This window comes from Equus caballus, chromosome 1 (genome assembly GCF_041296265.1).
Source record: "Equus caballus isolate H_3958 breed thoroughbred chromosome 1, TB-T2T, whole genome shotgun sequence".
In the NCBI taxonomy this organism is placed as follows: domain Eukaryota; kingdom Metazoa; phylum Chordata; class Mammalia; order Perissodactyla; family Equidae; genus Equus; species Equus caballus.
The window spans coordinates 59,088,547-59,103,579 of NC_091684.1; the positions used below are offsets into that span (position 1 = coordinate 59,088,547).

General features: G+C 47.4%; 1 protein-coding gene across 2 annotated transcripts in view; it reads left to right on the plus strand.

Moving 5' to 3' along the window:
• Nucleotides 1–15,033, plus strand: part of MACROH2A2 (macroH2A.2 histone) — a 50,856-nt gene that overhangs the window by 18,460 nt on the left and 17,363 nt on the right. For both annotated transcript variants that reach the window (XM_005602433.4, XM_023644212.2), the window contains exons 2-3: nt 1,415–1,645; nt 14,817–14,923. In XM_005602433.4, the coding sequence (XP_005602490.2) occupies nt 1,474–1,645; nt 14,817–14,923 (279 nt within the window). In that variant the 5' untranslated portion in view covers nt 1,415–1,473. The remainder of the gene's footprint in view (nt 1–1,414; nt 1,646–14,816; nt 14,924–15,033) is intronic.

A 15,033-nucleotide genomic window follows, 5' to 3' on the forward strand; every position in this document is an offset into this window, starting at 1 on the left:
CGTAGCCAAAATTTGAGAGGACCACCTCAACATATAGAACCAATTTCAATTTATTTTCGACTTTCTCATTTTCCATCCCCAAAGGAAAATGGCCACTGAGAATGACGTTTCCCCTGGGGCAAACAGCCTTGATGCATTCACGAGTTTCCTGGAAATGTTCTGTTTCCTTTTCTTTGCTCCTGCATGTTAACTCTTTGATATTTGCTTTTACTTATTCTGGATTATCTTCCGTTTTTTGGTCACAGGACTCCCTCAAGCAACAGGTTAAGCTCTATTACAATTCTCTGAATTAGTTTTCGCCTTACAAAGACTTTTTCAGAAGTATATAATTATTTTGTCTTTGCACGAAAGATAGCTTCCTGAAATAACAATGAATTATGTACACATCCCTTGGTGCATTGTACTGAGGTCACCTCTTCAAGCTGATTCTGAAGTGTCTCCCCCAGCTCAGCCTGGATCCCCCACTCCAAGGAGCCGAGGCATGGGCTGCATTATAGCTTTGAATTTGCTATGTTTGGTTCCTCTGCATCAGCATATTCAATAAAATTGCCGCTTCTGGCATGTTTTTTTGTTTAAGAATGCTACATTACTGGAGAATTTAAAAGGGTGTTTCCGTCTGAGAAGTGCACACCAGCTCTGAGTTGCTGGTCAGAGCTAAGCATTGTCAGAGGCGTGGCCAGATTGACTAAGTACTGTATTAAAATAGGCAGAAGCAAAGCCGGGCAGAGGAGCTGGATGAGTTTTCTGGTTGCTGCTGTGGCAGATTACCTTCAAATTTGGTGGCTTAAAACAATACACATTTATTCTCATACACATAGTTCTCAATACACATAGTTCCCGAGGTCAGAGGTGGAAAATCAGTTTCTCTGGACTAAGGGGAAAGTGTTGGCAGGCCTGGTTCCACCTGGAGACTGAGGGGAGAATCCATTTCCTTCTGTCGTCTCTCTTACTACTCCCTCCGATTTCCTGCCGCCCCCTTAATAAGGACCTTGCAATGGCATCAGGCCCACCCGAATGACCCAGGATGATCTCCTCATCTCAAGATCCTTAACTTAACTGCATCTGCAAAATCCCTTTGCCACAGAAGCCAACATATGCACAGGTTCTGGGGATGACATCCTGGACAACTTTGGGGGCCGTTATTCAGCTGACTTGGGAACTGTGATCTCGCTCTCCAGTGACAGTTTCTTTGGCCCCTCCTGTGGAGGTTGGGCTGGCTTGATGATGTGGGGAGGTGTTTATGGGTGGGGCTGCTGATGCCCTGCCCCCTACCTGCACTGCCCTACGGTGGCAGCCAGGTCTCAGCTGCCTCCACTGGGCTGCCAGGCGTGTCACACGGTGCCCTAGGGCCACGCCACTGTTCCCAAGATGTTTGCCAGCCACCCTTCCTCAATGTGCCTTCTTTCCTTTTCAGCACTGAGTTAGTGCCGGGAGGCCACTGTGTCAGCAAGCTGAGAGGGAAACTGAGGCAAGATGTCAGGCCGGAGCGGGAAGAAGAAAATGTCCAAGCTGTCCCGTTCAGCCAGGGCTGGTGTCATCTTCCCCGTTGGAAGACTGATGCGTTACCTGAAGAAGGGGACGTTCAAGTACCGGATCAGCGTGGGTGCTCCCGTCTACATGGCGGCAGTCATCGAGTACCTGGCAGGTAAGGTGCACCCACGGGGCAGGACCCCCCTCCCGGCCCCCAGCCTCCCCTTGGCGCCTCTCGCGCAGGCTGGGAGGGATGCTCTCATTCACCCTGTGGCCGTCTCGGGGCTGCTGTGGGCCATAACAGGGTTTCGGCTTGCCTGCTTGACTAAAATCAGTTTCTGCAGGCTTTAGGGGAGGGAAAGGGGCATGAAGACAGACCATCAGCATGGAAGGAAGAGAATTCCCAAGAAAGTGGTCCTTCTAGACCAGCCCCGAAAAAGATGTGTCCTGCTTTAAGCAAAGGCAACATGTAAAAATCCAGGTTCCTGCAGAAACTACAGGGAGGGCGGGGGCTCACTATTCATCTTGTAACGGGGGGTCTTCACTTGACTTCAAGGTCCTCACTAAACATCGGTTCTCCCGGTGTATTAAACTAGGACTCAGTGTCCGTAAATAACACTGACCTGAGCGTCTGAAGCCTCTTCAGTGGTTCCGTGAAGCCTATACAATAACGTTCTAATTTTGCTCTCCTTTCCGGAGGTGGTTACTGTCTACAGCCGATACATAGGAAATAGTTTTCCATATTGGCTGTTAAAATTATTTTTTCCTAAAAGATGAGATTTTTGCTCTGTGGTCTTTGTATATTTGAGTGGCTTTCTATTTAGCTTTTTTGTTGTTGTCCTCTTATGTCACAGTTAAACAGAAACCAAACTTCACAATTTCAAGGATGCTTTTTAAAAATATATATATACATATATAAAATATATGAAAATAAAGATAGATATATATAAATAAGTGTGATTAGTTCCTTGACGGGTCGTTTTAGCCATGAGCAACAATGTCTGACTTTGCCCGAGGTTAACCAGTCCCTCAGACGCCCAGGTTAGCTCGCTCGGGAAGTCCACGGGTAAAAAGCAAACCTCCCCACACTGTCGCCCCGGGAAGCCGAGCCCCTACAGCCGCAGCATGGAAACCCCTGGGCGCAGCAGGGCTGGACCCAGCTTCTGCCCCAGGTCTCTCTTCCCCTCCTGCTTCTCCCTCAAGAGCAATCCTTCCTCCTCTTTGGATGCTCTGTCCTGCTCTGCCGTCTTGGTGCCCAAGCACTGTCACTGATAAAGGGTTTACCTTGATCTGCTCGCAGAAGCCTTCTCCCCCGGAGCTTCCATCACGCAGACCTCAGCATCTTGAGCCTTTCTCTTCTTGTAAATGAAAGACTTGTTCCTGGGCTAAAAGTTTCTCAAGAGAACCTTTAGGGGGTTGGAGAGAAGGGCTGGAGGGTCCTGAAAGTCGATGCAGTCAAGCGTGACAGAGCAGTGCTTTTCCACTCTGGGGATGTTGTTGACAAGGGGTTGGAGCTGAGACTGCATTTCTTTCCTTTTTTTCTTTTTTTTCTTTCTTTCTTTTTTTTTTTTTTTGGTGAGGGAGATTGGCTCTGGGCTAACATCGGTTGCCAATCTTCCTCTTTTTGCTTGAGGAAGATTGTTGCTGAACTAACAGCTGTGGCAGTCTTTTTCTATTTTGTACTTGGGACGCCACCACAGTGTGGCTTAATGAGTGGGGCATAAGTCTGTGCCCGGGATCAGAACCTGTGAACCCCCCAGCCACCGAAGTGGAGTGCGAGAACTTAACCACTCCACCACTGGGCTGGCGCCCTGACTCTGCATGTCTTAATGCACTCCTAAGGTGATTCTGAGGCCTCTGCTCCAGGAGCCACCAAAAGGAAAAAGATTGTAGCCACTCTTTTAGCAGCAGGCCTGAAGGCTTGGGGAAGACTTGTTTAAAATGCAGGCTCCTGGCTGCACACTCCCCACCCTACCCCCCAGGATCTGATCCGCTGGGTCTGGGGTGGGATCCAAGAATCTGATAGAAAAAGCTCTCCGCTCAGGGAGGGAGAGGAAGGACTTTGAGAGGGGTGCATGAAGCTTTAAGACAATCTGTGAGAGCCTATCACCCACTGAAACTGGAGGACCCTGAGTCTTGGAGGGATCCCGCCTCCAGGTGGGGAGCTGGGTTCCCTGCAGTGCTGCGGCCCTGAGCTATGCGCTTCCTGCTGCGCTGCCCATTGTGATGTCTGTATAATCAAAAAATTAAGTACTTCCTGTGCGTCCACCTGGCAAAAGTCTAAACTTCGAGTATAATAGAACAAACTTTGGCCTTTTGAATCACTGGCATCTCTGTTAGTCTTTGGTTCAGATAAAAGTTAGGGCTGGCCTCGTCGCCAAGTGGTTAGTTTCACGAGCTCCGCTTCAGTGGCCCAGGGTTTCACCAGTTCTGATCCTGGGCACAGACATGGCAGCACTCATCAAGCCATACTGAGGTGGCGTCCCACATAGCACAACTAGAAGGACCCACAACTAAAATATACAACTATGTACTGGGGGGCTTTGGGGAGAAGAAGAAAGAAAAAAAAAGATTAGCAACAGGTGTTAGCTCAGCTGCCAATCTTTAAAAAAAAAAGTTAACATTTTCCTATTCATTCGTTCAACAAATATTTGTTAGACGTCTACATGTCAGTGCACACAGGAAGTCTTATATGACTTTTAATTTATCTGGGATTAAAGCCACCAGACCCCATAGCAATGCATACTCTAACCTGAACGTCACCCTCTGGACTCTGAGCCAGCACATCTTTAAAAATTTATAGTATCTCCCAAAGTAGAAGATCACCCCACTTTTCAAATTGATCTCTCATAGTCCTCCATTCACTCAGCGAGCCTTTACTGAACACCTGCTGTATGCCAGGTGTTGTTCTAGATGCTGAGGATACGGCAGAGACCAAGACAGACAGGAGTCCCTGCCCTGGGACATGGTGCATTCTGGAGGGGAAAAACAGCAAAAAATAAGTGTATATGGCACACATCAGAGGGTGATGAGTGCCAGGGGACACACAGCAGGAAAGGAGAGAGGTGTTCCGGGAAGGGGGAGGTGAGGGGTTGTAAATAGAGCCGTCAGATAAGGTCCCCCGCCAGGGGCGGCACGTGAAGGAGGCAGGGAGCGGCAGGGGCTGTCGGGGCAGAGCTCCAGGCGATGGGAGGGCAGAGCTGGGAGTGCTGGGGGAACTTCAGAGGGCCCAGAGGGCAGGAGCTGAGGGGGCTTGGACTGTAAATGAGGCCCGAGGGAGAATGGGCTGGTGGGGATAAGAGCTTGAGAAGGGAGCTCTGGAGGGTTCTGAGCAGAGGCGAAAGTGAGCTGACCCTGGGGAGAGAGCAGAAGCCTGGAAAGCAGCAAGAAGCTGATGGGGACATCTGATGAGAGCCATGTGGTTGGGGAGTGGGCAGTGAAAGGACCGAGAAGTGGTCAGAGTACTGGTATATTTTGAAGGCAAAGCCAACAGGGTTTGCTGAGAGGTTGGACCTGAAATAGAAGAGAGGATGAGCACCTGGAAGGCTGCTGTTGCCAATAATACTCTTTCCCCTGGTCCAGTCCCAGCATCCAGCATCGTCCTGGGTCAAACGGGGAAGGTGAAGCTGGTCTTCTGAGGCCCAGGCCTGTCTTCTCTGTGTCTCTTCCTTCCCATCTTTTGTGCTTTGTCTCCCCTCCAGACTCAGGCTGGAGTTGAGTGCACAGGTTTAGATGTCGGTTTAAATCTGGTTTATCAATTTACCAGCTCTGTTACTTTGGGTTGATTCCTGAACCTCTCTGAGCTTCAAGTGTTTTCAGAGCTAGCTCATTTAACTCCATTACATGAGCCGATGTGTGTAAAATGCCTGGTGCATAGGATGCACTTAATAAATGGCAATTCTTCTCCTCTCCCTTCTATTAAGAGCTGGTGAAATCATTCAGGGCAAAGTATAATGACTAATTCCGTTAAGATGTTGTATTTTAGAGCTGTATTTACATTTTAATAAGACAAGGAGTTTTAAGTGAAAAATGAATCATTATTAGTGGAATTGCAGGTCATTGTTGAGTAAGTAAAAGGGGGATTTTTGTTAGGGTTTTTTTGGAGGGGGCACCAATCCATTTTGTTAGGAAAGGGGTTCCAAGTGTGAAAGCCTCCTGTCGACACAAATACCGACCGAGACCCTCCTTTGGATCAGGCCTTGAAGACAGGTGGAAGACAGACGACACGGTCCGTCCCTGCAGGGCAGATGATCACTCAACACTGCACGATAAGATGACATGCGCGTTGATCGGGGACGTCAGAGGAGCTTGGGGAAATTGGGGGGCGGCTGCCTCTTACCAAGCAGGGGTGTTAGGACCTAAACCAGGTTCTCAACCATGGTTCTCAAGTTGAGGGATTTAACATCCTCATGCCTAGGTCTGACCCCCGGAGATTCTGGGGTGTGTTCTGCCATCAAGATCTTTTAAATCTCCCCAGACGATTCTGATGGCGGCCAGGGCAGGGAATCCGGAGGAATTAACTAGATTTATTTGGAGTGTTGAACTAGGGAGAGATTGTCAGGTTGGAGAGGAACAAGGGTGAAGGCCTGGAGTCTAGAGGAAGCATGTGGCCCCTGCCAGAAACTGGAGGAAGGTCATGCACCTGGAGCAGAGCTGGGAAATGGGAGGGGGAGAGAGACAAGACGAGGGCCTGGGCAGGCAGGTCCTTGGGGACCGTGATGAGAGTGTGCACATTTTGCACACACGCCAGGGGAAGGCGTCGAAGGAGGAGGCGGAATTTGGGGCATCGCTTAGGCTTTAGGTGGAGAATAGTTGGTAGGAAGCGAGATCAGAGTCCAGGAAACCACTGGGAGCTGTATTGGTGGCATTTTTGAGAATTGACAGTGGCCAGGACTAGGGGTATTCAGTGGGGATGATGAGAAGAAATGGCCAAATTTGGGAGCGATCTGGAGGGCAGGGTCCGCTCTGCCCAATAATCGATTGGATAAGGAGGACGGGGTCAAGGGTGGCAGGAATCTTTCAGCCTTGGGCTGCCATGGGCTGAGGAGTGGAGATGTGAACTCCAGTCCAAGAGGATTGGCCAAGAGGAGGAGAAGAGAGGAAAGTAGCTGGTGCCTGGAGAATGGTGCCTGCAGCTGAAGTAGGAAACAACGGAGGAGAATAGGAAGCAGGGTGAGGGGCTCAGTTTGGGACCTGGCGGGGCTGGTGTCTACAAGGTGCCCTGGAGGGCAGAGTGGTTAGGAACACTGGATTCTGGCTCTGACTCTTATCAGCTAAGAAGTGTCAGCCCTGTGCTTGCTCATAGCGTCACTGTGGGGATTATGTAAGATAATGTGTGAAGGTGCTTAGCACCGCCCCAGGCACATGGTAGCAACTCAGTCCGTGAGGCTATTGCTGGTACTGAGTGAAGACCTACTAGGTGTGTCTGGGGCCCAGGAGGGAGCTGTGGGCTGGAGGTACAGACGCAGGCACCGTGGGCAGGCTGTAGTGAAGGCTGTGGGAGTGAGTGAGGTCACCCAGAGAGAGGGCAGCGACAAGACCAGTATGCCCAGGTAGCGGGGAAAGGGTGGTGAAGGCGGCTGAGGAGGGCAGCCAGAGGTTAGGAGGCAGCGTGAGAGTCAGTGCCCCGGAGACCAAGGGAGAGGAGAGGGAGTCAGTAACCCTCAGAGGTCACGCCGATAAAACCAGACAAGGACAACAGATCTCAAGATCACGGTGACCTTGGCCAGGACAGTGTGGGTGGTCAAAGCCAAACAGCAGTGGGTTGAGGGGTGGGAGGTGTGGACAGGAGAGAAAGGGAGTGGGGACTCTTCTGGGGAGTTTGGCCCAGCAGAAGGGAAGAGGGGGACGACAGCTGGTGGGGTGGGAGGTGGGAGAGGGTGTGACGCAGCAGAGGCTTGAGCCCGGGTCCTCGGATTCCATCTTTAGTTCACTACCACGCCTGAGGTTTAGCGTTTCCTCCCTTTGTGAATGTGGCTACAAACCGCGGTAGTTCTAGCCAGGACTTTTCACCAATTGAAATCACTGACATTTTCTTTTTATTTGCCATGGTTATAGATATCTAGAATATCATTCACATTTATCCTTATGTCACACTCACAGTAGAAGTAGAAATCACCTCCATCAAAACAATAGAAAGAATAAACAAATGGGACTTCATCAGACTAAAGAGCTTCTTCAAGGGAAATGAAAACAGGATTGAAACAAAACAACAACCCACTAACTGGGAAAAAATATTTGCAAGTCATATATCTGACAAAAGCTTAATATCCATAATATATAAAGAACTCACACAGCTGAACAACAAAAAATCAAACAACCTGATCAAAAAATGGGCTGGAGACATGAACAGACATTTCTCCAAAGAAGATATACGGATGGCCAATAGGCACATGAAAAGATGCTCATCATTGCTGATCATCAGGGAAATGCAAATCAAAACTACACTAAGATATCACCTTACACCCATTAGAAAGACAAAAATAACTAAAACAAATAGTAACAAATATTGGAGAGGTTGTGGAGAAAAAGGAACCCTCATACACTGCTGGTGAGAATGCAAACTGGTGCAGCCACTATGGAAAACAGTATGGAGATTCCTCAAAAAATTAAAAATAGAACTACCATACGACCCAGCTGGGTATCTATCCAAAGAGCTTGAAGTCAGCAATTCCAAAAGTCCTATGCACCTCAATGTTCATTGCAGCTTTATTTATAATAGCTAAGACGTGGAAGCAACCTAAGTGCCTATCAACAGATGATTGGATAAAGAAGATGTGGTATATATACAATGGAATACTACTCAGCCATAAAAAAGAACAGAATCGTCCCATTTGCAACAACATGGATGAACCTTGAGGGAATTATTATGTTAAGTGAAATAAGCCAGATAGAGAAGGACAATCTCTGTGTGACTCCACTCATATGAGGAATTTAAACATGTGGACAAAGAGAACAGATTAGTGGCTACCAGGGGAAAGGTGGGGTGGGGGGGTGGGCACAAATGGTGAAGAGGTGCACCTACAACACGACTGACAGACAATAATGTACAACTGAAATTTCACAAGATTGTAACCTATCACTAACTCAATAAAAATGTTTTAAAAAATTAAAAAAGAAGAAATCACCTCCATCAGATCTTATTTAATATGTTAATAAAGAAGCACATAGACTACTATATCCCAGACTTTCTAATACTTTCAAACTATATTTCAGTGTAATTCGTTTCTTTGTCATCCCACATATTTTATTTTATAAATATGTTTAAAACTTGTTTAACAAGTTTAAAACTTGATCCTGACACTCGTTAGGATGGTTATTAAAAAAAGAAAGAAAGAAGGAAAATGGCAAGTGCTGGTGAAGCTGTGGAGAAATTGGAACCCTGTGCCTTGCTGGGGGACGTAATATGGTGTGGTCGCTGTGGGAGACAGTTTGGCGGTTCCTGAAAAAGTGAAACAGAATGACCCTATGACCCAGCAGTTCTGCTCCAAAGTGTATGCCCCAAAGAATTGAAATCAGAGAGTTAAACACACACCTTACACACAAAAGTTCATAGCAGCATTATTCACAACCCAAAGTGGAAACAACCCAAGTGTCCATCAACAGATGAATGGATAAACAAAATGTGGTATATTCATACAATGGACATTATTCAGCCATAAAAAAGAATTAAATTCTGACACCTGCTACAACATGGATGAACCTTGAAGACCTTATGCTAAGTGAAATAAGCCAGATACAAAAGGACAAATATTGTAGGAATCCAGCTATGTGAGGAACCTAGAATAGGAAAATCCATAGAGACAGAGAGGAGAATGGTGTTGCCAGGGCCTGAGGAGGGCTGCGGATGGGATGGGGAGTTATAGTTTAATGGGTATGGAGTTTCCATTTAGGATGATGAAAAAGTTCTGGAGATGGATAGTGGTGATGGTTGTACAACATTGTGAATGTAATTAATGCCACTGAGTTATGCTCTTAAAAATGGTTACAATGGTAAATTTTCTTTATGCATATTTTACTACAATAAAAAAAATCAACCTTTGTTCTGAGAGGGGGTTCAAGAGACTCACCAGACTAGCAAAGGGATTCCTGGCCGACCAGGGCCGCATCCCTGCCGCAGGGAGAGAAGCGACAGATGCTGGAGACCAGCAGCCTGTGGGGAGTGAGGTCCCAGGGTCTCCAAGGCCGGCTGGAGGCTCTGCCAAGAAGGGAAGGACCTCCTCCAGCTCCCAGAAGGGGAGGGGTGGCTGGGAACACATGAGCACATCACACTGTCCCCACGTGGGGACATCAGCCTCTCGCAGCCACCCTCCTCGCACGTCGACTATCACACTCCGTCCTAGCCGACCCTCATAGCACGACTTTCAGTTGCAGCATTGAGCTCCTATCTCCTGCCCTGATCTTGGCTGCAGACAGGGCCCTTCAACCCTGCGGTGACCTGGGGTTCTCCTGCTGACGGCCTGGGAGCCGCCGGCCCTGGTCCTGATTTCCTCTGGCCAGTTTACTTCTCCTCTTGGACTCATGTCTGTGGTTGCTGCAGGTCCCTTCTTCTACTTTCTGCCTCTGCAAGGGAACCTAGGGCCACAGGAATGGCCAGTAAGAGAAGCCTGGGGGCTACTTAGCCAGAAAGAAAGTTGCACGAATTTTCAGCACCTCTGGGTGAGAGAGAGCAGTCTGCCGTGCCGGTTTTCTCGGGGCTGGCCGCCTAGCTGGCCCCTGGTTCACACGTCGTGCTGTCAGAGCCACACAGTGTTTCTGGTCCCAGCTGGGAGGAGGTTGCACAATCTAGTGACAATTGCCAGTTGAACGGCTCGTCCAGATTATCCCGTCCACCTGGGCCAGCCTGAGCCTCCCAGCGTGGACTCACTTTCCTACTTGAGTTTCTCAATCTGTAAGTGTTGGCCCAGTTCACATCTCCAGTGTAAGTGAGGAAAAACGGATTGAAGAAGCAACCCCCAAATTCCAGAAAAAGATTTTGTATTTATCAATAATAGATACAAAGTAAATGTAAGATATTGAAAATGAATAATTTATAATCATTTTTATGTTGAAAAAATGTTCTATAATATATTTTTAATTGACAGGACAAATAGGTCTTAAAACAAGATTTGAAACTCAAGGCACCTCATGAAATTGTTGTGTAACATAGAAACCCATCATTTACACATCATTTCCAGACCACTGGGTTTATCTATTTAACACCAAGCATTTTTTTATCTAATGATTTTCATTTATTACATTGTGTTTTGAAAAGATCACTTTGGCAGCCAGGGCCACATGTATGGTTGTGTACATTGTACACTGCACAAGGACATAGATTTAAGGAAATATCATTCACATCATAGACCTCAAAGATTTGGTTTTTCTTTTGTTTTTTTTTCTGGTGAGGAAGGTTGGCTCTGAGCTAACATCTGTGCCAATCTTCCTCTATTTTTTGTACATGGGATGCTGCCACAGCATGACTTGATGAGTGGTGTGTAGGTCTGCACCTGGGATCCGAACCCATGAAACCTGGGCCACCAAAGCAGAGAGCGCAAACTTACCCACTGTGCCACTGGGCCGGCCCCTAGATTTGTATATTTATTAGGAGCGTTTCCAGCAGATGGCCGTAAAGGGTGTTCTAACAAAATCAGGGAGTGTAAAGTATCTTGAGGAAGGGATGTCTTTTTCAAATTTGCACAAAGGTACCTATCGGCCAGCTGTGGGCTTGTTGGCATGGATCCGAGGACAGAATTGGGGGCAGGGAAACCATTTAGACACCTGTAACAATTAGGGTGTCTGGCTGGCAAGAGAAGCGAGCCTTCACTCAGGCAGTGGCAACAAGCGTCGAGAAAAGGGGGCAGAGGTATGTGAGATTGCCTAGGTGGGGAGGGGATGGGGGCAGGTAGGGAATGACTCCCAGGTCTCTGGAGGCGCAGTCAGTCCCAAGGGCAATGGGAGGAGCAGGGGCGGGGGTTGTGCTTTGGGTTTGGAGATGTGGTGAGTTTGGTTTCCCTGTGGGATGCCCGGGAGAGGCTGTCCTGGTGCCGTCACAGCAGGGCTGGATGTGCCTCTCTGGTGGCGTGGGCAGGCACGTGGAAGCTGGAGCCGTGGATGGATTCGATTTCCCCAGAAGACTCCATAGCCCGAGCAGAGCAGAGGGCCCAGACAGAGCCCCGGGGGCAGCACCACCTATGGGCAAGAGGACAAGCAGGAAACGGCTGGGCAGGAGACAGTCTTGAAGGAGTGGCCGCTCCATGCCCTCTGTCCCCACTCTCCATTTAATGCGGTGTTTCCCATCTCCTGTGGGCTGGGATAGCCAGTGTTGGTTTAGATGGTGTACAAAATGAGAGGACACAGACTCCTCCACAATAATGTGCTTGATGAGCTTTCCAACATCCCTTTTGGCTACAGAAATAATTTTCTGTTACTACCAGACTCTCAGCTATAATCCAGATGGTTACTATTGCTGGAAGTGTGACTTCCGAGAAGTGAGAGGTTTGTATGGAAGTCTATAGACTTCCATGGAATTCACCACTTAGCGGAATAATGATCTTCCCACAAAATTTGCAGCGAAATGAATTTGTACTCTACGAATCTCATTTTCCTATTGATTGCCAATAGAAGGATACTTGTGTTCCCCAGATCAATAAAACCACTCAAAAATGTAGCAAACTTTTATAGTTCGTGTGAGTGTATTGTCATAATAACATTTCAAAATATTAGTAATGGTTAATGTTATTTCAGACATTTAAATGGTGAAGTCCTTGTTCCAAGAAGTGTTCAGACTAAACAGCCAACAGAGAAAAGAGCTCCTTGGTCTCGATGTTCTTCTGTGTATTAGTAAGAAGTTTTGATCTCTAAAGAAAAAAAGTTCTACCTCTGCTTTTGCACTGGAGCACATAGTCAAGGTTTTCCTTCTTATAACTTATTTCAGAAGGGCTGGTCCAGAAGCCCAGGCGCACGCTCCTCACCTGAGGTGCAGCCTCGCCTGCGGGCCCTGTGTTGTGCCACCCGCTGGACCGCTGCCTCTAGTCTCTTCCTGTGCTGCCAGATTTCCCTCCTCTGAATCCAGTGTCTGTGCATCTCTCTGTTAGGCTGACAATAACCTGGCCTTCAGGGGCTGCTTGAAGGTCCAGGCGTATTGGGCTTCCCATTAGCCCTGCTGTCGTGCTGATGGCTAATTCGATGGACTTGGGAGAATGCCCGACTGCTCCATCTAAGTGCAGGTGACAGAGGCAGGCAAGTCATGGTCCAGGGGGCTCGATTAAATTCGATTGCTCAGAAGCTTAAAATTAGGAGGTTCCTTGACTTTGTCCCATCTAGACAAAGAGGTAAATGGAGTGTCCCTTCCTCCCAAGGGGAGGCCCCCACAATGAGCAGGGGCAGGAAACTCCTTCATATTGTGCGCAGTGGGGGCGTGCATTCTAACCTGGAGTCATCGAGCAAGCCTGTCTGTGACAGCTCTCTAGCGACAGCCTTTCACAGGTACCCTTTCTAAGAGAAGGAAAGGGTCAGGCAGCAGCCTGAAGGCAGCACGCCCCATGACCTAATACAGCGTTAATGTCAGACTCTCCCCGTCTTCCCAGCGGCCGTGCTCCTACCTCTCAACCTGCAGCGCCCCAGTCTTTGACTCTGCAGACATGGTCACGCTGTAACAAACTGTTGGCAAACACAACATTCATTGCCTGATCACCTGGAAAACGGTGTGAGAATGAGTTTGCGGTGATTTAGCTCTTTTCATTATGGAAATGCCATATAAATATTTAACTACAGTGCTTATTTTATTCTAAGTTTTTTGTTAATCACATTTGCTTAGTCGATATGGCATACTTATGCCAAGGGGTTTTTTTTATTGCCATAGATTTTATGAATCATGGCAATTTCATGTGCTATTTTGTTTGAAATTAGGTTAATTGTAAAGACTCGTACAGAATCGCCTGTTAATCTTATGGTTTACATTTATGCCATGGTACCAGAAAATCCCTCAACACACACCTGCACAGACACCTGCACACACACTTAAACACACAAGATACTCATGCACACACGCACATACACACACTTTTTCTCCCACGTTATCAGTGAGACAAGACGTTGGCACGTTGCCTCTAGCTTTCTAAGGGAAGTTCTTTTTCTTTAAAGGCTCATTCATACTTTTGGAAGCAGACAAATGTGATTTAGCAGAACATCCTTCTAAAATTGAGGAAGAAAAAAATAAGAAAATAAGACAAAGGGGGGAAGGGGGAAAGCATACAAATGGTGTAAACCAATTCTATAGATTTTTTTAATTTTGAGTCAAAAATTGGGTAGCACGTGAAATGGTTTTGGGAAAATTCTTTTTTACCAACTTGTTTACATTGACGAAGTGACATGTTTGTTAAAGTCAGAGCCATGCTTAAGTCCTGAGGGGTATGTGGGAAACCCTTGGGCCCCAGCCTACCTTCCTTCCCGGGTCTCACAGGATGCCTATTAGGAACTCACTTCTCTGGTTAAGCATTTCCTCCTCCCGCAGTATAAGTGAGTTCTTCCCATCCACTTTCGTTTAGGACAGGAGGGACCTGGGGTCTCATGTGAAGAGGAAAAAGAGATTCTGAAAAGGGTCCCAGTGGGTACCAAAGACAGACTTCACCTGTGTCATTAATCTTCATAGAGATGGTCCTGCTCTCTATAGAATGAAAGAAACTTAGGTCCTATGTTAGAGTTCTGTTTTGGTCAGGATTAACTTCTGCTAACAGTGGCTTAAACAAGAGAGTTTCTCTCTCGTAAAAAGAAGTCTATAGAAGACAGTCCAGGTTGATAAGAAGGCTCCACTGTCATAAGAGATTCAGGTCCCATCTATCTTGTTGCTCTATCATTTATGACTTCTTCCTCTTGGTCAAAGATGGCTGCTCAAATTCCAGCCATCATGTCCCTAGTCCACCAGTAGAAGGGGACGAAGGGCACAATCCCTTCATTGATGGACACTTCTCAGAGGTACCCTACAGCATGACTGCTTGCCTTTCATTGGCCAGAACTTAGTCACGTGACCACACTTATCAACAAACGAGGTTGGGAAATACTGTCTTTGTTCCTGTGGTTATGGGTGCAGCAAAAAGAGGTCCATATATAAGGAAGCTGGGGGAGAATTCATGTCAAGGGATAACTAGAAGACTTTGCCACAGGACCATATATCAAGTCTTGCTAAAATATCTTACTTGTCTGTGACCTGAGTTCTTTTCGGCCTTCTGCATTTTTTTTCCAGGCCCAGACATAAAACTCACAAATGAATAAATGTGATCAAACTCAAAGACAATTTCCAAAGGAAAGCTTTAGAAAGCTCCGACCTTTTTCTGTGATTGCCTGTTAACTCCCCCTTGTAATTTCAGCTGAAATTCTAGAATTGGCTGGGAATGCCGCAAGGGACAACAAGAAGGCGCGGATAGCGCCGAGACACATCCTGCTGGCTGTTGCCAATGACGAGGAGCTCAATCAGGTAGGTGTGAAGCCTGGAGACAGGCCATGGGATGGGTTTGCCAAACACACACTGCACCTGGACCCTGCTGCTTACAAACCGTTCCTGCCTCGGTTCCCGGCACTTTTATA